This window comes from Rhopilema esculentum, chromosome 16 (genome assembly GCF_057945365.1).
Source record: "Rhopilema esculentum isolate cy_ngs chromosome 16, ASM5794536v1, whole genome shotgun sequence".
NCBI classification, from domain to species: domain Eukaryota; kingdom Metazoa; phylum Cnidaria; class Scyphozoa; order Rhizostomeae; family Rhizostomatidae; genus Rhopilema; species Rhopilema esculentum.
In genome coordinates, this window is record NC_142830.1 from 13129748 (window position 1) to 13157747 (window position 28000).

Genomic DNA, 28000 nt, shown 5'->3' on the forward strand with positions numbered 1-28000 from the left:
GGGATATTGTTTGGGCGCATAAATTTATTGTGACAAAAACACAACTATATCAACATCAAAAAGTTGACATAAAAGGAACCGACATTATGTCTTCTGCCCTTGATACAATAAAGAGGCATAACTTAATTAATGAATTAAAAACGTTTTTGAATGAAGACAAATGTAGAATGGCTACTCATCAATAGAAAAATCAATATCCAGCTCGGCAACAACAAGAATGATGATATTAGTACAAATGTAGGATCTCCAAAGGGCGATGCAATCAGTGGTACGTTCTTTAACATTGCGTTTGAAAAAAGTTTGAAATCATTACGAGCAAAATTATACCAATAGAATCAATATTTAGAACATTCAAATGCATTCACATCTCATTAACCAGAAGAATTAGTTTATGCTGATAATAGTGACTTCCCCACTGAAAGTAAGGAGGAACAAGAACATCTCAAAAGAATCATCAAAGATACCCTAGCTGAGTTCAACCTGAAAGTAAATGAAGAGAAAACTGAAGAGACGATAATAGTGAGAAGAAGGGATAAGAAAGAAGAAGAATGGACAGGACCCACGCCACCGGGGGGGGGGGGGGGGGGTGGCCATGGCCCGTCTCCTCACTTTTTTGTGAAGCAGGTAATTTTAAAGCTACAATCAAAGGTGAAAGTAGCCTTGCCCCCCACTTTTATTAGCCTTGCCCCCCCTCTTTCAAATCGCGGCTTGGGCCCTGATGGAGAACAACTAAAAAATTAGGAAGTCTGCTAGGATGTCAAGAAGATATGAAAAGCAGAATACAGTTACTATTTGTAGATTCCAGATCTATGAGCTCTATAAAGCAAATAGAAGAAGCTGAAACTATATAAATCAAATGTTAAACAATTATTGCTTTACAACTCAGGATTTGACGACAAAACAACAACACGAAATTGATGTCACCCATCGAAGATAAAACTGATCTGTTATCATCGTAAAGAAAATATGTAACGAAAAATTGTTCAAAGAATGCAATGAGGAACCCAACAGTATAACGATAAAGAAAAACAAATAGAAACTCTTTGGACATATCCTGCATCTACAAGAAAATACACCAGCAAACGATGCAATGAAATACTATTATGTTGCGTAAGGTAAAACAAGGTAGACGATCATTAAAAGTAACAAAGACAAATTCTAGTGAATCATTGTAGCCTTGGCAATTTGTCACTTATAACATATCAAAATTGAAAAAAAGCTAAACTACTGGGGAAAAGTAGCATACAGTTTGGGTAAAATTATAATATTGTTTATATTCTTTTTAAAAAGCTCTTTTTTCTAGGTCCTAGCGTCATAGTTCTGTTGCTGTCCTCCGTCCTCCTATTTCTTTGTTAGGGGATTGGTAACTAAATTTTACAAAGGCCTATGGGAAGAGTTATTCGTCCAGGCACCGTAAGTGGATATTTTAGTCAGGCCTAAAGGAGAAATATATTATAAACTGACGATAATAAAAAGCCAACCATGGCTACCACTGAAGGTAAGTGATTCCAAATGTATACTTTATTTATCAAGAAAACTTTGCAACTTCTTTTTAGCTCGATTCCGCTCTTGCAAACTTTTCCAGCTGGTCCATGTGACGCATCTTCATAGCACTTAGGCCCATTCTGAAACAAGCCCGCTTCGAGAGAATTTTGTGGATATTTGTTGCATGCAAATTTTTTAGATTTCAACAAATATCACTGATGTTTTAAATTTTTGGAGCATAGAAAAACTGCATAAGATCCCTGCATAAGATGTTCCACCATATTTCTTTGAACCGAAAAAGACCCGAAAATTTATTTAAGATCTCAGTGTCGTCACTAAGTACCACCACAAGCCGAATGGTTTACGCTTTCGTCTGTCGCTTGCTATTGTATTCCTTCTCATCTAGTACACTGTGATAAAGGAAGTATACTACAGTTTGACAATTATTGGGAGGGCTCCAGCCCCCCGTTTTGGATGGGCCTACAGACGAAAAACTTTCAGTAGTATGTTGTAATATGTTTGCTTAAATTTCGAAGCCATTTTCAAGTTCTGTACTGGCAAAAAATTGTTCGAAAGGATATAAGGTCATCTGGTTTCACTTTTTTGGGTGCTTTCAAAACAGAAGTCACCTTGATCTGGTCTTATACTTTAGCGAAGCAAATGAATAATAACATCCTTGTTATAGGAGAATAAAATGGAACTGAATATTTGCACAGAAAAGGTTACCTATTGGTAGTTTTTTGTTGTTTTTATACATATGTATGCACATAAGTTTAAAATCACTTTGTCAATTTTTCCACAGAAATGATCGAGAGCCACATAAAAAAGCTACAAGCAGAAAGACAAAATCAAAATGGAGGGCAAAAAGAGTCTTCTGGGGTTTGTACTTATCAAATTTTGGTAGCAGTTGAATAATTTAAAGTTCAAAGTAAAATATGTGCATGTGACACCTAATTTTTTCCAATTTCATATTTATGGTGCATATTTTGGTGCACTGTATGTAAACATTAAATGTTGTGCAGGTCTCTTGTGATAAATTTCTTTGTTTTTTCTTATCATTGATGCTTTTGACCCATACACAACATATAGATCAAGTTTTTTCACAAAATTTGTTATATATACATGATGCTTTACATTACAGATTTTGTACATTGGTTTTTTCCTGTGCTTGTTTGCCACATAAACATCCATCTGTCAGTGTTAAACTTTCATCTTTATATTTCAGGTTGCTTTTGGCAAAGCAGCTGAGTCTGACCTGTATGGAGATGAGAATGCGTAAGTTTCCTCTCATTACTTTACTTTACTTTACTTTCTTGTAAATGCTTGATTGTGTGAACTTTTAAAAAAAATTGGATTGTGTTGTTCATTTTCACCCCATTTTTAACAAACTTCAGGCTGTGTTAAAATTAACAGCTTGTTTTAGCTGGCTTTGTAAAAACGTGATTAGGTTTCAAACTTCCTGTTGACAACTTATGTCAAAGCATGGGTGGGCCACATGTTATGGAAATCACTTTGATGTTCTGCTCCTTCAGCCAAACAGTTCTATTTTTAAAGTTACCCCTCCTCATCTATCATCAGGATAAAATAATATAAAAATGTATTTGTTTAGCACTCACAATAATCAATTAAGGCATTGAGAAAAGAGGAGATTGGGAATCCATCTATATAATAAAACAAGCTAGAGAACTGCAAAATGACCCTAAAGAAACATCTCATTCAATCAGTTTTGCAAATCAAAATGAATCTTTATTCAAAGTTTTTGTTCTTCTTAAGCTTTGGAGTAATTTCTTTTATGTTTATATTTGAAAAAAATTCGAACTCAAGGATTGCCATTTATCCATTTCATTTCCATTTTATAGTCCCTCTTAATTACCAGTTTAGGAAGCAAACCTTGAAGTTTAGGAAGCAAAATTATAAGAAGTTTAGGAAGCAAACCTTGTGACTGCATTATTTTTGTGACTTCTGCCCAGGAATTAGTAGTTAAATCCCTGTTATAGTGCTTAGGGAAGCATTTTTCCACTTCCATCCTTTTCTGCTTGTCAAAATTTCTGCAGTCTGAACGAAGAAAGGGGCTAAAAAGATTGTGCAATGTGAATATAGTCTTCCATTTGTACATATTTAAGATAAGGCATTGTGTTAGGTAGGTTCCTTTTAGATTTCTACTGTTTTTTATTGTTCTGTTGTAATCTAGGTTTAGAATTAAGTAGAGTTGCTGTTTATTGGTCTGTCATAAAGTACTTGATGCCATCCATATAGGCAGGGCCAAACATGCTCTTAGTGTTTTTGGTTTTAAGGTTTAGAATCATGCAGTTTGGATTTGGTTCTATTATTTTTATATGAATAATATGTTGTGTATCTACAATCAAATATCTGTAACTTGTATCGACATGTTTGAAAAGTATGATTGCCACAAGTTTTCTTTTTCATTAGCTATGCTGGGTATGTGACATCAATTGCACCAAATGAACAAGATGAGGTTAGTCGTCCCTCTCTTTGTTTGTTTCTTTATTTGTATTGTATATCTTGTATATTTTATGTTAGGTATATTATTTTTAATATTTATAAGATATTAATATATATATTGATTTTTATTTTTATACTATTTATTTTTCTGTTTTGGAAGATGAATTTATATATTTTTATGTAGCATGAGAACAAAGAGATGCATAAAAAGATAATTTGTAAAAAGTTGCCTATCCTACAGAAAATGCATAATTTTTGCTAAGGAATCTACAGTTTTGATAAGTTTCGATAAGTTTCAGTGTAATTCTAATTGCAAAGTCATAAACACAATATTCTATTATTTTTGGCTAAGAAACTTTTTGTGACCACTTAATGATCTCATTTTTTCAATTGATATTGTCTGTTAGTTTTTTCAACCTAAAATGCAAAAAATAAACTGCTTCTTTTTCTAGGATGATGGTGATCAGGCAGCAACCCTTGGCGGTGGAAAATTGCCCTCCTTTACTGCCCCAACTAACATTTATAAAGATATTCAAAAGGAGAGTGAAGATGTAAGTTTTTGAAGATATTGATGTGATTAAATTTCCAGACATAATGCTCTCTATAAGCTTAGAAAAAGCACTTACTTAGCTTAATGAGCTTTAAATCAATTATGGATGCATTTTTGAAGGATATATTTGGCAAATCATTTGCATTTGATAATAATAAAAAGAATGTTATCTAGATTCAATGTTGCTAGTGAGCAAGTGGGAAAGCAAAGTTTTACCAGATTTTTCCATGTCCAATGTGTTTATTTATGATCCATTTCGAGGATCATGAATCAGGCCTGGCAGTTTGAGGCGGGCAATAGCTCGCGCACGCCTCCAGGCTCCCCTCGCAACCTGAGGCGAGCTATGAATTGTTCTCCTAAACAGAACATGAAGGGAGAATTGTTCCCCTAAAGTTTCCATTCATTTGCCCTTTTCCTATTCAGAGAACCCTGAAAACGTACAAGGGTTAATTGGTTTATTTTTGTAAGAGCGATTTCTCCCGTCATTGCATTTTTTGCAATTAACTTTTTGCTTGTTGGGCGGTTTTTGTTATGTTAGGCATAAACTTTGATCTATTTGGAAAAGGATAGTTAACTGAAAGGTATGTTTGTATCGATTAGAACCTTTCAATCTTAAGAAAACAGGAATATTTTTGGAAGGAAAGTCGAAGAAATTGGTAGGAATTGTAGATTTGGGATATAATAAGACAGCAGGTCCCTTCCAGCAATAGAAACAAAACTATCCCTCAAAAAGAACAAGGTACTCTGTCTTGCAGATCAAAAGCGACAACCAAAACATGGAATTCCACTATCCAGCAGCATTTACTGAAAAACCCAGATTGGGCGAAAAACTATAACGGCAACATGTTTCGCATTATTGGCAAAGCCTGATCATCATTCCTTCTAGCTGTTTGTGAATCTATCTACTATATAAACATGACCAACTGCTTTTGTGTAAACAGAAGGAGTTCGTTTTCACCTTAGGACTCCGTTGGTAACATTTTCAATAGGAAAGCGGCACTGATTGGACAACCTCAACAGTCATGTGCTCGTGTTTTCTGATTGGCTTATTTCGATCCAAAACTGGGTATTTAGCTTTCCATCTATGTTCTGACGTTTTATTCTCCGAAGAGTGCTAGACGTATAACTTAAGTTTGTTTCAAAATTTGTTTTTCAAAGCCATTTTCAAATTCTGTGCAACAAAAAAATTGTTTTGCAAGAGAATTGTTGTTTTTGTGTTGTGCCAGCTTTACATAAAACTGAAAGAGTCTGTCCTTTTAAATACTTCAAGTAAAGGGGGTGCCTAAGTCATGGTTAAAGCAAATAGAAATTGAAAGAAGTAAAACAGCATACTCTTGACTGAGGCTATTACATCAAGGCAATCAACAGATACTAAAGGGGCTTATTAAGTCATCTGTCGATTTTCTTTAAAGTACATTCTATGTGTTACTGATTTAGCTTGCCTCAGCCAACGAGGGGAGCAATTCACAGCTCACCTATAAAAATACAAACGGCCAGGCCTGATAAATGTTTCTTTGTGATCAGTTTAGTTCATAACAATCTTGATAAGTGTGTGTCTTGTGATCAATTCACAAGTAGTGCAATGGATAGCTTTTTAAAACACAGCATGTTTCCTATTCGTAGATTGATCCAATGGCTGCATACAAAAGGCCAACTATTGCAGACAGGGAAGATGAATACAGAGCAAGGAGAAGACAGATGATCATTTCACCTGCAAGAATAGATCCTTTTGAAGGAGGTAGGGCTTTCCGTTCAGTAACATCATTCTTCTTTTCATGTTGTAAAGAGATGGCTAGAAAAGCAAATCAAAGGCCATTGTCTACTGAAGTAAATGAACAATAGCAAACAAATGCTTGTATTTTTTATTTTGGTCAGGATTTGATTTTCTTGTCATCTTTTTCTGTATAAGTGGTACACAGAATGACTGCTTGTCAATTTGAATGTCCTTTCTCCACACTTCTTCCTAGCATTCTCAGTTGAATCCACAACACTGCTCCACATTTTGTTGTAAAACCTGAACTTGAATGTAGAATCTGATCTCAACTCTCTTTTGTTTTCAGGTATCTGGTAGAAGCCTCTTTTTGACCCTATGTCAACTATTAAACCACCCAACTTAAAGTTATGATTCTTTAAAATATCCCCTGCAAGACAATTTTTGCATGAGAATCAACAGGTTAAAGATAAGGCCTAGTCATGAAGTCCAGTATTGTATCTGACTTCACTTCCTGATGGAAATAAGGGCCCCTCTTTTATATGAGAAATATTTTCTAGTATGCACCAAAGGTTCAAATTGAGGAATTATTATTTTCGGCATGAGTACCAGTTGATTAGATATACTTGAAAATATACAATTTGATATAAAGTTTATAGGCAGGATTTATTGAATTTCTTTCTCACATTCGTTAAGCCTTTGCACATGTGAAGTGATTATTAATCATCGTCTTTTTGCTTCCAATATGGAATTCTTGGTCGTCTTGGTAAGTATCAATGCAAAATGGAAAGAAGTGGTTTCTACAACCCTGGCACTGTCTGTCTTCCCCTAAAAACAAAGCCTCCACAGAATCTCCCCAAAATATTATTAGCAAAATTACTCTCAAGACAAAGCTACTTCCTTTTAGTGAATTTAGATAAGCCTAAGATATGACCGGCTTTGTGAAAAACAAATAAAAAAGGAAGGGTTACCAAAAGGGTGCACAAAATTAAGCACATGTGAGGGAAAACAATAAAACCTAGCACAGGTCTGTTTCAATCCACAACTGGGTATACATATATTCTAGCTTAGAATGTTGGCTTCACGTCCTATACTCTGAAGAGAGTCAAATGAAAAAATTCAAGATTTTTTTAAAATATTTTCTTATACAAAGCCATGTTTGACAATTGTATGATAGTATAAGTATCATTTGAAGCTAGAGCTGAAAAGCCAAGCACAGAATTTGCTTGCCAGAATTCATATTTTCATTAATCACGGTTTATGAAGACAGAGAATAAGTTACCCTATTAAGGCGTCTGGATCCCCCACTGGCTTAGGATTGAGCGGATGTGAATGGTGTTGTCTGGACCCTGTCCAGGCTTGTGTAAGTTACTGATCATAAGGCTTGTTTTACTGACAGGACGATCAGCTGTTTGGACGCCCTGTGTTGATGCAATTGGAACAAGATGAAGTAGTCATATTGGTTAAATAGTTACGTGTCAAATGATAGATAAAAAGGCGGATGTGTATTCTTAATTAAAAGAATTCCTTATCCTAATCTGTTACCTTTGTTGTATTTATTTACGTAGAAAACAAGAATGTTCTGAGATACGTATAGCTGGGTATAACCATATCTGACAATGCTTTGCAGTTTGAATTTGAAAATGTAAGACATTTATGCTCCGCGTGTTATTGGGTGCTGATAAAAGTGGGTCATAACAACACATTACTAAGTGACACAACAGTCTCGACGACTTGGTTACTCCTTTGCTCTTTGTTGCTTGCACGTTTTGATTCAATGCAAGCATAATCTTTGTAAAAGTCAATTGCAAGGCTGAAATATTCGTGAAAAGTAATCGAGAAGCTACATGGTCGACTTGTTGTGTTGCAGTTTGATTTGCTGCCTCATTCGTCTTCAAAAATTCAAGCCAGCGCATCATTGTATTGATTCATTGAAATAACTCAGTTCTATTGCCCTCAGAACATTCTTTGTTTCAACCGTATACTTTTAATTTGATACATTTATGATTTCAGTTGATTATACTATAATTCATCTGTAACCAACTTCTGCAGTTTCTGGCAAACGATCCTAGTTGAGTGAACCTAATTACAATTTCCATAAAACTTTCGTACTACCGTAAAACAACAGATCCCTTTAGCCTTACATGAAACTAGGACTTTTGTCCACGAAAGTTGCAATGTTGGTTACAGCATGTTTGAACCAATTCACAAAAGGCAATGTGGAACACCATTGCACTAGCAGCGCTGCATAGACCTGGTTCAGTGAAAGCTATGATGGTAGCCATGTTTCTTGCATGAGCAAATGCCATGGCTGGTGCTGTTCCAGACGAGAAAGAGAAACAAGCAGTCTTTGTATTTAACTTGGCGTAAACTCTCGTTGTAGGCGGCAAAACACCGGATCCGAAGCAAGCTAGCAAGCTGGCAACCTTCGTCGATGTTATGCAAGGAATACGTCTTGAGAGGGAAAAGGTAACTCGCTGAGTTTCTACATTAATAGGCAAAGCAGAGCTGCTAAAGGGTTTATTTGATCTCCATAAGTGTATATGGACGTGCTTAATTTTTCAAAGCCGTTGACCTATGTCTTACAAACAGTGCTAAAAATTGACAACGTTGAGTCCCTTTATGATGGACCCAACCTCAGAAACTGTCCAGCAATCGAGCCAGCTCGAGAGGTACACATTTCATATTGCTGTGAAATGAAAATAGCTTATCATATATTGATATGGAAATAATCTAAAATAAAAGGTATACAAATTACTCCATTTGCCCTTGAATGCTGATCTAACATTTTTACGCTAGCATCTTTTTATGATCTTTTGCAGTACTCTTTTGAAAAATCTGAAAGCTTCGCCATATAACTTGAAGTTCCAAATGGTCAATCTAGTTTTCGTCGAGATCCCTGTGAATTGACTCCACTGCCTCATGTGATAAGATAATAGAATTTATCAGTTAAAGAATAATGTATTTTTAGTTTGGTCGTTGCTTTGGACTTGCTGATGCGGACCGAAAGTAACGTGATGAAAAATGCGTTCTTTATATTCTGAATAGTGTCAGTCGAACAGTTTTGTATAAGTATGCAATTTGTCCGCTTTTCCTTACTACCATTTTTGGTACAAATGGCTTAGTTCATTGCCTGATTTAAGTAGGTGTTATGTGTGGTATGGTCATTTGTATTTTTGAAGTCTCTTCTCTTTCTAGACGGCTGTTGTGAAACAAATTCAAGAGAAAGCGAAGGCCGGTGAACTACAGACAGTGGTGACAGGTTAGATGAAAGCATTTGTTCTTGAGATTTTGATTTAAATCCACTTCTGTGGAAACGCCTTTCAGTTGGTTTCAGAGTAACATTCTTATGTTCAGGAATGGGCTTTCACGATATTTTTTATCACGCTTTTTTCCGATAATAAATACTTTTTATTAAAAATACCAACCATTTCCATTTATTTGTCTCCCAACTCCATATCAGTAACAAATTTACGCACATGGGTCACCAAGCCGAGAAATCAAACGCAAGGTTTCCATTCCACCTTACTAGACAGTAGTAAGCAAAAGAATTGAATTTCATATAGAACCCCCGTCCTACTCCCTTCAGCCAAGTCTGGCGTGGGGGCTAAGTATTGCCTTCGGCGCTAGATTCAAAAGTGAATTAAAACTTTGTAAAACATCTAAATCACTAAATACTGCTCTAAATACACTTTCTGAGCAAACGTATTGTACAGGTTTGACAAATGAGTAATGGTGACTGCATGATAAGCAACTTGGGGATCGAAATTTAAACCACTTTTGTTAAATTAAATAGTTAAAAACCAATCAAACCAAACTTCAAACTGTTGGCAACACTTCTAGATGTTTGCAAGAATACCTGTGATGATAATCAAGTTGAGATGCTGTATAGCTCAGAATTGTCGTAACTTCCAATTACTTTGAATATACAAAACAAATTGCTTTTACGTTGAATTATATCCATTCTTGTTCGCCGCCCGACACTCTGAACTGCGTTGTTAAGAAACTACAGACTATGTTATTTCCTGCAGTAATATTTTGCAATTAAATGCAAGTTTTTTTATAATATCTTCTCCCCTGTTCCTCTTGGGTCCCTGTCTCCTGTCTCCAGACCTAAACTTTTGGCGAGATGTGCTTCTGCAATTTGGTTTCATTATTTTTGCTCCTGTGTAGAGAATCCTTTGCTCCCTCCCTTACACACACTCAGCCTTTGATTTGGTTTTTCTAAGCAGACCTGAAAGCTGCAAAATATTGATTCTCATTTCAGCAAAGGCTCCAGGCAAACGACGTCGGAGATGGGATCAAACTGGAGACGAGTTACCAGCAAAGAAAAGGCCGGAACAAGCAGATGTTAGTAATTAAGATTTTGAACTCTAGAATCCAATATTCAGCTGTCTAGTTGTTCTCCTTGCTCGTCCTTTTCTTTATCTATCCCAGCCATTTTCAGCGAACTCGCATTGGCTACCTAAACCCCCCTATTGCTGTCCTTTAACAACTGAATTGTGCGGTAAGCCAAGTCATAACGGGATTGACTAAAATTAAATGCACGCTAATGCATGTTCATTTTGACTTCATGCGTATCTTGTATCATTGAAGATGGCAAACCAGTATTGAATACATGATAAATTTTTAGAATGCTGGCTTTAAGGCAATATCTGTCCTTAAAGATAAAATCGTGATGTGTTTAAGAAAAAACCAAGATTTTGGGCTACTTAACCCTGCCAGCCATCAATGTGAAGCCAGTAATAACCAATTCAAAACAGTTCAATTAGGGGCTATTTTGTTTTGATCAGCTTCAGTGTGAGTATAAAGAAAGCAAAATGGAGTAACACGCGGGCTAACTTATTTTGGGTCGGAATTTTTATTTATATATCTAAAGATCTTTTCAGCTGAGATTTAACTTCCTTAACACACTTTCTTTGACAACTTAACACGCCAAAAAGACAATTTCTTTAATGTGCAAAATTAAACAGAATTAAAAAGAATTCCTGGAGGTAACCAGTTTTGGAACGCAATTTTACAAAACGGTTATTGATCTCTTTTCCCTTTGAACAGACTCCATCCGCTGGGAAATGGGATGAGACTCCCGGCAGAACAAAGGCATCAGATACCCCCGGTAGAGGAGCAGAAACACCCGGCAGAGCTGGTGAAACTCCAGGAACAGCAAGGGGGGAATCAGATACCCCTGGAAGGGGAGGTGTGACACCTAGTTCCAGAATCTGGGAAGCCACTCCAAATTATGTACCACAGGGTGCAGCCACACCCACGAATATTGGTATTGGAACTCCTGGACATGGCACAAGTGAGTTATTTTCGGTTTATATGTAATGGAACAACAGCACGAGTGTGGTAAAAATAGACATCTCAGTTAAAATTATGACATCTCAGTTATGACATTGCCTAGTCTTTTCATGAAAATGTAAATTTTCACCGCGCTGGATTAGTCTGAAATGAAACTCACGGTGTTCTTTGTCGTAGACCTTATGTTGAAGTTTCTATCAAAGCTAAAATTTCTAAGTTTTTGTGCCATAATTGATATAAATAGCAATGTCTTTGAAGTAGAAAATTGAAACATTGTTGTTGTTCAGACAAAAAGCGTTCGCTTTCACACTGTAACAATATTGGTGAAATTTTCTAAAAGCAAGCGGCACTGATCGGGCAACCTTAACAGTCATCTACCCGCGTTTCTGATTTGCCTAATTCGATCCACAACTAAGTATGATGCCTAATTCGCATTATACCCAGTTACCTGATGATCGCATTAAACGCCAAATTCGGAGTTAAGCGACATGTTCTATACACCCAAATCGTGCACAGCTCTCCCTAAACAGCATGGTTTCACTTTTTTGACTCTTGGTGTTGCCTGTAACCCTTGCTAGAGTATAAATTTTCCTAACTTTTTTCAGGTACAAGACGCAACAAATGGGATGAAACCCCGAAGGTTGATGGCACAGAAACGCCAGGGAGAACACCAGGCTGGGCAGAAACGCCAAGAACCGACCGTCTCGGCGCGGAAACGCCCGGTATGACACCGACCCCAAGAGGGGGCAAGCGGAGGTCTCGTTGGGATGAAACACCACAAGCAGCTACGCCAGGAGGCAGCACTCCAAGTGTCATTACAACACCTGGTCTCACCCCTGGTGGTATGACCCCTGGTGGAGTCACCCCAATGCTTGGTGGACCAACCCCAATTGGAACCCAGGCGATGCATATGCATACACCCTCACCAGGTAACTTTATTTCAGAAACCCCCACAAATATATGCCTCCCATTAGCGAACACCTCGCATCAACGGACACCCACCTAAGTCTGTCTCATTAAGTATCAGGGTATAAGGGTTGCGTAGAATGTCTGTAGCGGAAATTCGTGCGAGATTTTTATTTGCACCCCATATTAACGGAAAGAGATGTAGAGGAAGGCCATGTGTTGGTTTTGTCAAGAGTCTGGGTTCATGAATGTGTGTCCAGTAAAATAATCCTTAAATCGTCTTGAGTAAGGGAGTTGTGGAGGCCCATGATAGTCAATGCCCTGCGAGGACAAAGTACTTGGAGAGGAGAGAGAGAGAGAGCGAGATTTTTGCTTGAAGTAATGATGCTTAGATTTTATCTCTGTGTCTTTCTAAGCTCATGCTTACTGCTAGTTTTCCTAATTATCCCATTATGTTTTGTATGGAAGATATTGTATAAGACATTTATATTTTTCGTTGCATTGTTTATTATAAGATATTATATGGCAAAAACACAATGAGCTGTCATCAAGTATTCTCTCTGCATCCGACCATATTTTCTTATAACGTACCATTTCGAGGGCCGCAAACTTAAATTTTGGTCCTTCTGATCTAAGAGCTTATTTACACTGCTGCAGACACAGTTTTGCCTAGTCCAGCTTTTTACGGATCCAGTGTTATACATCATATCTTAAAACCTGTTTCTAATTTTTAGGCCATCTAATTTCGATGACACCCGAGCAAATCGAGGCCTTCCGTTGGGAGAAAGAAATAGACGAGCGGAATAGGCCTTTGACTGATGAAGAGTTGGACACCATGTTTCCTTTCGATGGATACAAAGTAGGCTTCGTAATTATTTCCGTTGTGAACCATGACCATTGCACTTTGTTTTTAACTCAACTTTGAAAGCAGCTCTTACTGCCTACCTCTAACTTGCCTTACATTGTCAATCATAAATTCCCCGTCTTCTCATCTTTTCAGTCAATCATTTTCATATAATACAGATATCTGTTGCAATATCTATCATTTTGAAGATCACAACCACCCTTCCTGCCCTCTTGTTTGATTCATATTGACTTTTGTACTAGCCATCATTATTTGAAAATAATATAAATTATGTGTACAACCACCATTAAGTCTACAGTCTGACCAAGTCTTTGACCGAAGGAAAAATTCCCTGCAACCTTCTTGCTAATCCGTGTTCCTTCCTTGCTTTAGGTTTTGCAACCCCCGGCTTCTTATCAACCAATCAGAACGCCAGCCAGAAAGCTCACTGCAACACCAACACCGCTTGCAGGAAGCTCGGGATTTCGTATCCAGGTCAGTAAATTTCTTTAAGCTACTGTTTTAATTGATAGACAGGGTTATATTCGTTGTCATTTTTTACTGATCCTTTTAGTCACTGGTCTTATTAGGGAACATAACAAATGAAGACTCGTCGAATGTATCACCCCCGTCGTTTGTGTCAAAGAGCATACCAAACAAGCTTAATAATTACTGCGCATGCTCGTGAACAGCGAGAAAGGGGAACGTTCACTTATGAGAAAACTTTTGCTAGTTTGGTTTCCCCCTAAAATTTTGATTTACCAATTCTTTTTTACTGGTATAGTAGAGTCATAATTTAATTAAGTATTAGGTTACACGATAGCGTGATTGATTTTTTATACCAGTACCTTCAGATGCAGCAGTTTAAAGGCAATAATTTTATGGTTTGCCAGCGTTAAAGAAATGAACGCAATTATATACAATATGTTTCACTTGACCTTTTATATTTTGATTATCAACAGTTTTAGATTGTTGCTATGTCTAGACCTTTACAAATTCATCCCAGCTTCACTCTTGCTGCCAAAGTCCAGCGTTTGCTCTTGAGAAAATCTTTCTATCCCAAAATTGTTAAGCATTTTTGGCCATTTCGTTTTCCCGTTTATTGAAGCTCATCTTTTCATGGATAATGATCATATTTTTTATAAACTTTCTTCCGTCCTTATCTTCTCAAACCTTGTCGTACTTGTGCAAAATATTATTTCCATAAATTCTTTTTCCAAACTGTTCACATGATGTCTGGCCTATTTTTCCTTTTTACTTTTCCGTTTAAGCGATTTTTGCCAATTGCTGCTACTACTTGTGTATTTCGTTTTAGTTACATTTGTTACCTTTGCCTAATAACCTTTTATAAATACATTTTGCTTGAACCACTTTGTAGAAAACTTTCTATTTTGACCTTTTTTCTCTCATTAACTCTAGACTGATGATAAAAGTGCCAAGTTTGTTGAGGACCAGCCAGCGGGTAATCTCCCCAGCTTGAAACCAGATGACTACCAGTATTTCGACAAATTATTGGTATGTGTTTATGAAAACCTTCTATAATCGTAGAGTATCTTAAAACCGCTTGTATCGAGCTCGAAAATGTAATTCAGGTACCCTACACAGAATCTGTACCTTTATCAACAATATTTATAATCGAGCTTCCTTAATACCTGTTACCTCCTTAATTTTCCCAATCCTGGACTTTCGAAATGTGAGGGGGGTTGCAGAGTACTTTCCAGTCGAGAAGAACGACACCCGCCTCTCTCCCCCCCCCCCCGTTTATTAATTTCTCAAATATAAGATATATTTATTCTCACCCTTGACATCCTTGCGCTAGTTCTATGTTAATAATTTTCGGGCCACGTGTATTGAGAAAGTGCAAGGCCTATTCAACGAAGCTCTGTATTGCTTGAAGAAGGGCATCAATTACACAAAGAAAGAGTAAAACGTTTTATTTATGTTTTTTCTATTTTAATTCTTCAATTTGCAGTCTGAAAGGACAGCTAGCCTTCACCCCGTCATTCTTTTTGGGAGATTTTTGAGCCACCCTATTTATTCCAGATCACAAGTTCATTAGGTTTTAAAAACATTTCCACCCACCTCGTTTATTCTAGACTCCACGTCTCTTCCGCAAAGGGGAATTCAAATAAGGGTTGACGTTATCATGGAAAATTTTTTTGCATCGAACTTTTTTGGCCTAATAAGGCAGTTCATGTTGATTTGTTTAGGTTGATGTAGACGAAACCACCCTTTCTGCGGAGGAGCAGCGCGAACGAAAGATCATGAAGTTATTGCTGAAGATAAAAAATGGCACGCCACCAATGAGAAAGGTAATACGCAACGTTCCTGCACATAATTTAATTCTGTTATTGTTAGTAAATCATACCCTAAATGTTTATTAATGTTTAAACGATTATGAATTTCTACCCTTGTACCATTTAGCACTAAATGTTTTTATCCGAACCAACTTATCCGTTTAGTATCATTTTTCTCCTACATCCGAAAGTTTTGTCACTCTGCTATTTTCCTAATATTTATCGTTAGTTTCTTAGGATCAATTTGATATTGTTCGAATCGCACGAAAATCCAACTCCTTTCTTTACGTACATTTTATTCAAATCGCCCTGTCACCAAAGGCAGGCACTTAACAGTCAGATGACATATCTATTAACTGTCTGTATAATACTCTCTGCTCACAGGCCGCTTTGAGGCAAATCACTGACAAAGCAAGGGAATTTGGAGCTGGTCCACTCTTCAATCAAATTCTACCTTTGCTCATGTCACCGACTCTTGAGGATCAGGTGAGATTTAAATTGATGGTTCTTTGCATCTTAATAAAAAATTGAAACAATTTCAATATGTTGTAGCGAATTTTTTTCGTTTCCTCTGAGCATCTTTTCTGAAAGATTTCATTTTCCTGCAAAATATGGCATACCGAAAGAATATATTATTTTATACATTTTCAAATCAATTTTGAAGTTTACTAATAGCAGCATTTAAAACAATCTCTTAAATCAGAATTATTCTTTCAATTCAGCTCGTATTAGAATGCTAGATTTTAAACACCTAATAAAATTTTTATGTTTGTTTGTATAACAATAGAGATCTTATTTTTATGATCTTAGAAATGTTTCGTGTTGACCCACAAAGTTCAATGCTTTCATTCTGCCTGCCCTGATTACTGAAATTTGTGATATTTTTCTTTATCAGGAACGTCATTTATTGGTCAAAGTTATCGACAGAATTTTATACAAACTTGATGATCTTGTGCGTCCGTATGTCCACAAGGTGAGTTTTTTTTCTTTCAAACATTACATTCGCTTTGGAAACAAATTTTTCATTTATAGCGTGCTCGAGATTTTCATTTTAGTATTACCAGTAAGAGATGATGGTTCAGTTGTTCAGTGGATCGAGTCCCTAGCATCACCAAACTTTCATTTAGATTAGGGTAAGGGTCGGGAAAGGGTTGGGGAAGGGTCGCAAGCTCTCTTTAATGCCATGCCCAGGAATCACGAGGTTTGTTAACATCGAGAGAAAGGACAAGAACACTACTCCATAAGCATTGCTTCTCAGTGTCCTAAAAACTACCTTCGGATGCTAGGTGGCAACAAATGAAAATAACAAGCAAATGTTTATGTACTTTGTAAAGGTCAACAAATTTAAAAACTGTTATAATTGATATGTGTACTTTGCAAAGTACCGCGTATTCCCTTAACCTTAATGGCTAACAATGCAGTGAACACGATTTTGAACTTGCGCTTCTCAGTAAGACAATATCCATGATACGCAAATCTTAACTAATGATCTTATATCATTTTAAACTCTCCATATAGCGTGGAAACAAACTTCATGTTTGTCTCTGGTCCTTTTCTAAAAGGCACTTTCTCTATGAAACCGACATCGCGTGCAAGACTAATATTTTCTCTAATTTTTGCTTTAGATTCTTGTCGTCATTGAACCGTTGCTTATTGACGAAGATTACTACGCTCGCGTAGAGGGACGTGAAATCATCTCCAATTTAGCAAAGGTTTGTATTTTGGTTTATTTCCAATGTCAACATTGCGTATCGTGGTCAAATCCCACATAAAGAGCCTACTTTTCCAGTAAACAGTAAGACCTGAATCCTATTAATTCTACATCCTATAAACCCAGATTGCATAATATCAGGCTCTTATTAGTCCTATATTTGTTCTTATATTTGTAACGAAATCGCCGCGTATCTGATATTAAACTGCTATGAGGTACTTCTTTATTCAATATGGCTCAGGTTGTTACCAGTCTCTTTGAAACCAATTCAATTGAATCCTGCTACGAAACATGTCGCCATTTCTCTCCTTGACTCCGGCTTATTCATTTTTCTGCATCCTCCCTCTTTCCAGTCTTCTGTTTTTTCCTTTATCACCGTCATCTCCTCTCCCCCCTCCTCCGAGTTCATTCTCTCTCGTTTTGTAACTCAGGTTTACAAGCTGTAATCATTGGCAAGACTGTTTAAACACCAACACGAAATCTCCCCAATGTTCTTACCCCTCTCCCCCTCCATAACAACGCTGATTAATGTCAATATTCCAATATTTTTAGTGACAATCTAGTTATGATTGGATGCATAAATACTTCTTATGAATATAAATCATTGTTGTCCGGGAAAGGGGGGTAAGGGAGGGGGGTGAGGGGGGGGGGGGGGTGAGGGAGGGGGGAATGAGGTGGATGAAAAATTTATCGAAAGGCGCTACAGATAATTTAGAGAGGTAGTTTGACTGCCTTCCTGGGCTTGTCAACTTCTGAACGTGAATATTGTGGTGTTTCTACCATTTTTGACAAAGATTGTTGAACCCCCATTGCAAGTTGCTAAATCTGTTTGCATTGTCTACTTTCAGGCTGCTGGCTTGGCAACTATGATTTCCACTATGAGACCTGACATTGACAATATTGATGAATACGTCCGTAATACCACTGCAAGGTAACAAATGCTTTTCTGTTTCATTTACTAATTACACTAGAATATCAACCCTTTTTTAATATTGCTTTTTGGCGCTGGTATCTCGTATCAATGCTCCATCTAGTAGCTCTGAGGAGGCCTTGCATACTGTGGCGAAATATCAGTTATATTTTATTTATTGTGTTTGTTGTTGCTCTTTAATTCTCGGTGTGTTGTTGTGTTCCTTGTCTACTCCCATTCATCTTGCTGAGTCCGTTGAGCAATTTAGCTACCGTTGCCTTTCCTTTTTGTATTTACCCAGTTGATTAGAGAGAAAGTTTCCTAATGCCAGACTAAGGCTTGTACAAGCTTGATTTTTTGTTTTCGAATGCTAATTGAGGTCTGTCCCTGCTTCAACGGTACATTGCAAGACGCACACGTATAATTCGACATTGCAAACCATCGAATCTTTCATCAAATCGTATAATTCAACCCTGCCCCGTTCTATTTTCACCCAATTTTACATGGTGTAAATGTTGTATTAAATTTTATCTTATTTGCAAAAACCCATAATTTCCTATTAACTGTGACAGTGCTATTTCTTACTCAGAGCATTTGCTGTCGTTGCATCAGCACTGGGAATACCATCCTTATTGCCGTTCTTAAAGGCTGTCTGTAAGAGCAAGAAGTCCTGGCAGGCAAGGCACACTGGCATCAAAATTGTGCAGCAGATTGCTATTCTCATGGGATGTGCTATTCTTCCGCATCTTAAAAATCTTGTTGAAATTATTGAGCACGGTAAGATAGAGGGAAACTCCATATCTCAACGTTGATATCAAATATTTTTGAGGTTTTTTGAAATGTTGAGGTTATAATGTGAAAGTCGCGGACAACAGATTAAAGGGTCCGTGGTTGGAGTCCCTTGCATGGCCCAACTTTTACCCAGAGTGAGGAGAGTCACCGGCTCTCTGTAATTTCAGGCGTAGGAATCACGAGGCAAGATCACTTCTAGAGGAAGGACCAGGACACTGCTTGATAAACATTGCTTCTCGATGCGCTGAAACACCTCCTTAAGCTAGGTAGCAACAAATGATCTCATGATTGATTTTCTTTTGGGGATCACTATAACATATCATTAAAAATTCTAACTAGGCTGCAGGACATACACACTGTGAATACGAAAAATATGAGAAAGATGTCTTTTGAAACAAACATATACGCGATGTTAACTTGCAGGCAATATTTAGAAGTTAAAGCAAAAAAAGGGTTTTATTTGCCGCATACTCTGCTTTTGTTTTTTTAGCAACGCTTTTTTTATTTGTTGAAAAAAGAATGTACTCTTTTCTGGAAACTGACTCTAAATATTTCCGGTTTTTTAGGTTTGATTGACGAGCAGCAAAAGGTGCGAACAATCACAGCTCTTGCTATTGCTGCTCTGGCTGAAGCTGCAACTCCGTATGGCATCGAGTCATTCGACAGTGTGCTCAAGCCCCTCTGGAAGGGTATAAGGCAGCACAGAGGAAAGGTGATTGGCCACTTTTGTTTATACCCATGTTTCTATATTTTCAAAGGAACAAGCTGAAAAAATTATACGCTCTTTCTTGTAGAAGGGGGGCATATTGCAAATGATAGTACTTCATTTTCTTTTGGGGGAGGGGCATCTTGCAGGTTCAAATGCAGACTTTTCTTGGAGGCGAGGGCAACGTTCGCTTGCCCTGTATGATTTTTTACGTGTGTGAATTTGAAAATTTTGCAAGAATTTGCATTTATCCACCAACAGGAACTAACATTCCCAATAACTTCATGCCGAAACAAATATTTTCCGAAAGTCATATTTTTGTTGTTGTCATCTTGAAAATCATTAACATCCTTTTATTGTGACATATTTCGATTTTCTTTTCTCTAACTGCTCAATTCTTGTATTTTAAAAGGGTTTGGCTGCATTTCTGAAAGCCATTGGCTATTTGATCCCACTCATGGACGCAGAGTACGCTTACCATTACACGCGGGAAGTCATGCTCATTTTGATTCGAGAATTTCAGAGTCCTGACGAAGAGATGAAAAAGATTGTGTTAAAGGTGGGTCATCGTAGCATTTTCATATTGTGATAAAACTGAGTTTGTAAATTTACTTATAGTGTTCATAAAGCTATTGATGTAATGCTTCATCTCCACATGATTCCAAACAATTCAGTGACCAATGAAAATAAAAGGTTCTAATGTTCCAGATTAATAATAGGTTCAAAATCACAGAAAATGATAGGGGAAATAATCTGCAGTTTAGGAAGAAATTTTCAATGAAGTTTGTATTTGGAATGCAGTGTTTTTGGCATGAGCTTTTGGGCTGGTAACCGATTGGGAAAAATCTATAGAGTATGCATTTACTGTGCCTATACTCGTAGTAGTGAAATTGGAAAGGATATAGCAATGCAGTGTCGAAATTGACTGGGTGGGGGCGGGGGGGGCGGGGGTTTGTACATGTTAAATTCGCTTGTTTGATACATGATAAATTTGTTGTTTTTAATTTATTTTCGAGTATTTCTTTGTGGACGCTTATTTACCAGTCTTTTGTTTCGTTTTCTTAGGTGGTAAAACAGTGTTGTGCGACAGATGGTGTTGAACCCCAGTATATCAAAGAAGAAATCTTGCCAGAGTTTTTCAAGCAGTTCTGGACCCATCGTATGGCTTTGGATAGGCGAAATTACAAACAGGTATGAGATAGGGAATCTTTGAGCAGTATTAAACTAGAAACCTTAGGAAGCCTTCTAACTCAATGAACTTTTTATGAGAAAATTTCTGTTTTTGCAACCAGCAGTCAGTTATATAAGAAAAACGTATTCAGCCTGTATCTTTTTTAAAATTGAAAAAAATTGAAAATTTTTCAAAACCAACCTTAAAGTTGGCCTAAAATATTTTGATCGAAAAAACTCAATTTCTTCAAAACGAATAGGATTTGTGTGACAAAGGTATTACGAAAACGTCTAGAAAGTCAGGTACAGTTGAATTCCGTATGTCGTACCCCAGATAACGCGAACTTACATTAAATTGGACTGATTGTCATTTCCCATTAGTTTTTCTGACCTTATTCAACTAAAAAACTCGCTCAAGTCAGACATTCGCAAAGTCGGAACATTACCTTACCTGCTTTGAAGGTTCAACTTAATGCGATTCAATTTTATAGCCGTTTATACTTTTGATGCACATCTGTCAATTGATTTTGTTTTTTAAGCTATAAAAAAGATTAGTATTTAAAAGTTTGGAAAAATTTTGTATCCAAAATTGTTTTGAAGCCGTGACACCTCTTGTATAATGTTGACATCTTATATATTCAAGGTCTTCACGAAGTTTTTGACGACCTTGGATATGATAAAACCTTTGATACTCAGCTATGAATCTTTTATTCGTCGGATTTAAAAATTGCAGCTAAGTTGCAGTATATGTGTTCTTTTAAACTACTTCAGAGCTATAATTTCTTTAGTTGAGTAATTGCTTTTTGTTTTGTTCATCAGCTCGTTGATACAACTGTGGAAGTTGCCAACAAGGTAGGAAGCGCCGACATCATCGGGCGTGTTGTGGATGACTTAAAGGACGAAAGCGAACAGTACAGGAAAATGGTTTTGGAAACGATAGAGAAGGTAAAGTTTATCTTATTTTAGTTTTCTGCTTCTACTTTAAACCTAACTTTATTTTCTATGGTGTTCACAAGAATAGATTTTTGCGACTTCAGCAAATTTTATTTGCCTTGCATGAAAATTTCCCGGAGGTGACTTCTCAAAATGGGCACTCAAAATCTTTCAAAAATCGTAATTAAATGCGTTCTCTTTTTCAGATCATGGCGAATTTGGGAGCAGCAGACATCGATTCGCGTCTTGAAGAACAGCTTATTGATGGAATACTTTACGCTTTCCAGGAACAGACAAACGAGGTATGCAACATTATGATACCAGATATTTTCAGTTCTGATTGTAGTTCCTCGCAAACTAATATACAATTAAGACACTTATGACGTCATTTTGTGCGATGAAAGGTTTGCCAAATACACCAATAAATTGATCCAACCTGACCTAGAGACATACCAATGATATTGTCTCAACCTTCTGATGATTTTACCGGTAAACTAACAATTTAGTTAGGTAACTACCAGAAAGCGCCCCCCTCCCTACCCCCACAGACTAATAGATATCCTTCTGCTTCCTTTCGTCTTTTTGTCACAAGAGTTTTAAAAATCTAATGTCTTAGGAGATTTTGTAGCGAGATTCGAGAAGTGTGTTTTGTCGTAATACCCATTCTGTTTTCTTTCATCAGGATATCGTCATGTTAAATGGCTTCGGGACAGTAGTAAATGCGTTTGGGAAACGTACTAAACCGTATCTGCCACAGATCTGTGGTACGATCCTATGGCGTTTGAACAACAAATCAGCGAAAGTTCGTCAACAGGCTGCAGATTTGATTGCCAGAATTTCCCCCGTCATGAAAACGTGTGGAGAGGTAAGCAGTGAACTGGGCCAAAAGAAATGTTTTCTACTCTGCAGCTTATCGTTTGACTGCAATTTGAAATTTTTATTTGGTTTATCTTGGGTTGGGTCTAGAGTTGAATATCAGATTAGGATTAAAAGAAATAGAGTTGGCCTATGTTTTCTTCTGCTTTGACATGCGAAGCCCTGCCGTCTACTTTCAGAGATTTGTTTGCAGAGAGCTCTTTAGGCCTTTGCTGTTAAGAGATCCTACATTGAGACAGATCCTATATGATTTGCCCATCTCTAAAGAATTCCTGCTTTTGGTGCAATGGTTTGCATGTGGAAAACCTCAGTCCGAGGCGAGTTCAATTCGCTTTCTCGACCCGGTTTGAAATTTCGAACCGAGAATAAATAATGTAAACGAAAGCAAGATAAACATCATCACGTGAATCTCAACCCAATGTGAAGCTTAGCTCGGGTTAGCACTTTTTAAACCGGTAGCCTAAGATTTGCTGGTTTTAGAATACCAAGACAAATTTTTGTATCGTTTGCCGTACCATAAATCTTTACTTATTTTGTTTCCTGTAGGAAAAGTTAATGGGGCATCTTGGAGTGGTATTATACGAGTACCTCGGTGAAGAGTACCCAGAAGTTCTTGGCAGTATCCTTGGAGCTTTGAAGGTTGGTATAGCTATTTCAATTGCATATATTTAGGCTGAATTCTCTTGAAAGAGACAAAGTTTGATTTAATTGCACGCTTATAGTGTTAATTTCCCCCTTTGCTTAAAAGAATTCTTAAAAGTATTTAAAAACGGCTGCTTCCACTTGTTCACGACCCACGATTTCCACGCAACCGTTATTTCTTTACGACGGCAAAAGTTTTCTTAAAGTTTCTAACATTTCGTTTCTCATTCTCATTTCTTCGTTTCTTCATCTCAGTCACTTTTTTCCAGGCAATCGTAAATGTCATTGGAATGAACAAGATGACCCCTCCAATCAAGGATCTTCTTCCCAGACTGACGCCTATTTTGAAAAACAGGTTAGTATTCAGTGAAACATATAGCGAACATTTCTCCCATTGCTTGCAGTTATAAAAAATGTGATGCCTTACTGACCCTTTTTACCCGGGACCTTTTTGCCGCCGGTTCTTTTTACGCCGGTCCTTACTTGCCGCCGGTCCTTATTTGACGCCGGTCCTTATTTGATGCCTGTCCTTTTTACGCCGGTCCTTTAAAAAGTGTTTGATAAATTTGTTGTTACTTGCAAAAATAATGCCGCCTGACTGCCAAATCTTGGTCCTTCTAGTGCTGCATTATAAAGCTAAAGCTGATAAAAGTCGGCGTATTAAGGGCTAGCATTAAAGGGACCGGCGTAAAAAAGGCTGATAGGATAAAAAGTGTATTCAAAGCTCAAACCAAAGTCGTAACGGGTAACCCTAATTTAAGGAAAGGTAATGCCACCTTGGAACTTTTGACATTGTATCAGGGGTACTTCGGTAAAATGCGTGATTTTTCCGTTGTCGTCACATCTTTGAATTTTAGCTATTCTAATAAACTATTTTTAGTTGACTTCGTACATTTAACATTCTTTTATTCATCCAGACACGAAAAGGTGCAGGAGAACTGCATTGATCTCGTCGGCCGCATTGCAGATCGGGGTGCTGAACACGTCAGTGCAAGAGAATGGATGAGAATCTGCTTCGAGCTGCTTGAGCTCTTGAAAGCTCACAAGAAAGCCATTCGACGTGCTACAGTAAACACATTTGGATACATTGCAAAGGCTATTGGGTAATTTCACTTACTGTCTTGTGTAGTTCATCCTCGTTGTGTAGGGTTGTACCGAATTTGGAAAGCACTGGGTCTGTGGTTCGTGTCGATGTCATTTTAGGCCTATGATCCAAAAATGGTGTCTATTTCTCCTCAAAAACTGGCTAATTTGTTACTTTTTAACAGAAATATGACAAGAACTATTTGAGAAACTGGATGTCTTGAAATAGGTCAGGATTGAAAAGCTCTTGTCAGGCACACCCCAGAATGTGACTGAACGATTCAGAAAAACGATAATATAGTTCAGTTCCATGATAAAATGTATTAGTTTCTTAGTTGAAAACACGACTTTTAGCTAATTTATTTCATTCCGGTACTCAATTTATTTGCTGACTATATTATCATTTTTATGGATGAAAACCACACGCAGCGTACATATTGAACGATTCAGAAATGAAGTAAGGCCTTTATCAGGTACAGACTGCATTTATAGGGTGAGAGATAACCACAGATTCTTTAGGACCATTTGTTATGAATATTCTAGTAAAAACCAATTACTGTTATCGTCAATATTTACTCATGTCTTATATATTGTTATCTAGTATATTATTCTAGTTTAATTAACCATGCTTTACTGTTTTGGACGACAAATCCAGTTTTCACAGCTATTTCAATATTGTTTTAAGATTACAAAAAGGCCTGTCAACCAATGCAAATCCTTTTTGCAAGCAACCGCTGAGCTTTTTCAATGATACGTCTACACTCTAACCAACAACATGCGGATCACCACAATATTCAAGCTGAAAAATTACAAATCTCTGTATTTTTAGTGCTTCACCCTTAAAAACGCCATTTTCCAATAGCTGATAAAAATATGACCTATGCTGATGCAAAAATAAGATATCCAGTCAAGAGGGGGTCGTTACCCCTAATCGTCACCCCCATCCTTGCCCCCCATCCTTGCCCCATCTTTGTCTTCATCCCTGCTTCCATCTCTGCCCCCATCCCTGGCCCCATATTCGCCCCCACTTTTGCTTCCATCGTCATCCCTATCCCTGACTCCTTCCTTGCGCCCATCCCTGTTCAAGTTCCTGCCCCAATTCCAGCCCCAATTCCAGCCTCAATTCCTGTCCCAAACCCTGCCCCCACCAATGCCCCCATTCACCCCCGGTGCTATCACTGTACAGGATCCTTAATAACGCATCTGTATTTGCTACTACTACTGTTTCTTATTTCCTGAATACATTTTCAATCCATAGTCCCCAAGATGTCCTTGCCACTCTGCTCAACAACTTGAAGGTGCAGGAACGACAGCTCCGCGTTTGTACAACCGTAGCCATTGCTATCGTCGCAGAGACTTGCTCTCCGTTCACCGTCTTACCAGCCTTGATAAACGAGTACAGAGTCCCCGAGCTTAATGTACAAAATGGTGTCTTGAAATCCATGTCTTTCCTTTTCGAATACATCGGTGAGATGGGCAAAGACTACATTTATGCTGTGACGCCGTTGCTGGAAGACGCCCTAATGGACCGGTGAGTTGGGGGTTTTAATTCTTATGAAATATTTTTAACAAACTACTTTCAAGAGACCTGTTTACTTATCTGGTATCGACTTGACAGCTAAATGCCTCCCTGAAAACTTTTCACATTAGGCTACTCATATTGCCTTAATTAAAGAGATTTTAAGTTTTGAAAATAAGTATTTTACTTGCACGATACCCTAATTGTTAACGAGCTCCCCTATCTCAAAAGAAAACTCTACCCAGTTTAACTAACTTGTGTTTCTGAAAGGAGAAAAATTAGCAAATGATTATAATTTGATTAAAAACTGGCTGAATGTTGCTAGATCCGTGAGATTTCTAACAGAACCTAACAGAGTCTCACGGCAGATCCTTGAGGCTAGACAACTATCATACATGGTTCTCGATATCTTGAAAATTTTTACTTATTTTGCTGACTTTTCCTAATCGCCTTCTCTTTCTTGTACAGAGATTTAGTTCACAGACAGACAGCATGCGCTGCAATCAAGCACATGGCCATTGGTGTCGTTGGGTTTGGCTGTGAAGATGCATTAGCTCATTTGCTGAACAGCGTGTGGCCTAATATATTCGAAACCTCTCCACATGTTGTCAATGCATTCACTGAGGCAGTAGAAGGACTTAGAGTTGGCTGCGGTTCCGTGAAAGTTTTACAATATGCACTCCAGGTAGGCTTTAATTATACATTTCCCAATCAATTTCATTCCCCTGGGGATGCTATTTTTGCTATTGTTGGTACCTTCGTGTATCCGTATATAGGTGTTTTATTTTCCTAGTGCTTAAAATTTTCCAATGAATTTCTTATTACCGCTTTCTTTGTTTGTTCGTTAGCATTACAGATTAAACGGTTCTTCATTGATGTGGGCATATAGGGGTAATGTTATTTTGTGACTAAGTGACTATTTATGAGAGAGACAGCTTGGGTATTCTCCAGCTTTCAATGTCACTATTTGATGAATAATTTAAACGCTACAGGCAAGACCAATCGCAAGATCCTGCTCATCCAGCGATCATTATTTAGGCCGAACAATTAGAACAGAAATCAATTTGTTGTTTGATCAATTCTGTTTCCCGCTTGTTATTTCTAATGCTGCCATTTTGTGTTTTTTGTCTACAGGGCCTTTTCCACCCGGCTAGGAAAGTCCGAGATGTCTATTGGAGGATATACAACTCACTTTATATTTCTGCTCAGGTGAGCTTTTCCAGATTTTACTTATTTTGTTATTACAGATTGATAAGGAATTTCATATGTCATATGTCATGCCATGTCGTTTCTGCTTCAGGCAACCTTCCGTCATATGTCATAAATCATGTTATTTTATTTCATGTCATATTACCACCATTTCCCGAAATTAATTGCTAATTCCCTCGCAGATTCTGTTAATATCATGAGATTTAATATGTTCTTTTCTAGGATTCCCTTGTGGCGTCATATCCATCAGTGCCGAATGACGAGACCAATCATTACGTCAGAGATGAACTGCATTACTTTTTATAGAACGTTTTGCGTCACGTGGACAATAACACTGGCCGTTATTGGTATATGTAAAAAATACAGAGGAGAGATCTTTAATGGTGTTTCGTAATTCCCGTCCGCTACAAACGGAACAATGCTAAATCCATTGATTGAACTAAGATTGATGTCAGCAGTCAAACGTGCCAATTTTTTAAGGTTGATTATTGCTACCTATGGGACACTGCGCCATACATGCTTGCATAAAGTTATGTAGGCTTAAACTAATTTAATGATCTTCTTATGTTATCTAAATGCTCCCAATTTGAGACTTAAAGTGCCAAAAAACAATGGATGTTCTAACTTTTTGGGAATTGTAAAGACGATTTTTCTCTTGTATAGACACTTCCCCTCCTCCAAAGTTAAGGAGTCCATCAGATGATTGCTGCCAAGATGCACAATTGGCTTTTTCTATTCAAAACTATAGCCGAAAGAATAATTTTTTTATCGAAAGTTGCTCTTTCGAATCAAGATATTTGTAAGGTATGATGCAGACCATTTAGAGACGGTATGGTAGAACTGCTATGTTGTACTAGATTGTAGTGTAGACATTCAGCTAATTCTTGTCTAT

The 28000-nt window shown here is 37.4% G+C and overlaps 1 protein-coding gene across 2 annotated transcripts; it reads left to right on the top strand.

The window, feature by feature from the left end:
- Positions 1-1349: 1349 nt before the first annotated feature.
- LOC135682220 (splicing factor 3B subunit 1) lies at positions 1350-27999 on the top strand. 2 transcript variants are annotated; one of them, XM_065197007.2, is made up of 33 exons: positions 1350-1498; positions 2288-2364; positions 2711-2760; positions 3916-3961; positions 4401-4499; positions 6122-6236; positions 8593-8678; positions 9408-9471; positions 10477-10559; positions 11265-11511; positions 12116-12439; positions 13151-13275; positions 13654-13755; positions 14680-14775; positions 15471-15572; positions 15942-16043; positions 16453-16530; positions 17183-17269; positions 18117-18199; positions 18768-18955; positions 19537-19682; positions 20089-20235; positions 20742-20867; positions 21666-21791; positions 21986-22081; positions 22462-22644; positions 23202-23294; positions 23567-23652; positions 24215-24400; positions 25639-25911; positions 26368-26584; positions 27034-27108; positions 27331-27999. In XM_065197007.2, the coding sequence occupies exons 1-33, from the start codon at positions 1483-1485 to the stop codon at positions 27412-27414; spliced, it is 4008 nt and encodes a 1335-aa protein (XP_065053079.2). In that variant the 5' UTR covers positions 1350-1482; the 3' UTR covers positions 27415-27999. The 2 variants fall into 2 exon arrangements, with proteins under 2 accessions (XP_065053079.2, XP_065053080.2); XM_065197008.2 differs by lacking the exons at positions 1350-1498; positions 2288-2364; positions 2711-2760; ... (1 more) ...; positions 4401-4499; positions 6122-6236 and adding an exon at positions 6339-7679.
- The last annotated feature ends 1 nt before the right edge of the window (position 28000 follows it).

Coding starts and splice junctions, on each gene's coding strand:
- LOC135682220 (XM_065197007.2), top strand. Junction 9,472..10,476: donor ACTACAGACAGTGGTGACAG/GTTAGATGAAAG, acceptor TTCTCATTTCAG/CAAAGGCTCCAGGCAAACGA. Junction 14,776..15,470: donor AGTATTTCGACAAATTATTG/GTATGTGTTTAT, acceptor TGATTTGTTTAG/GTTGATGTAGACGAAACCAC.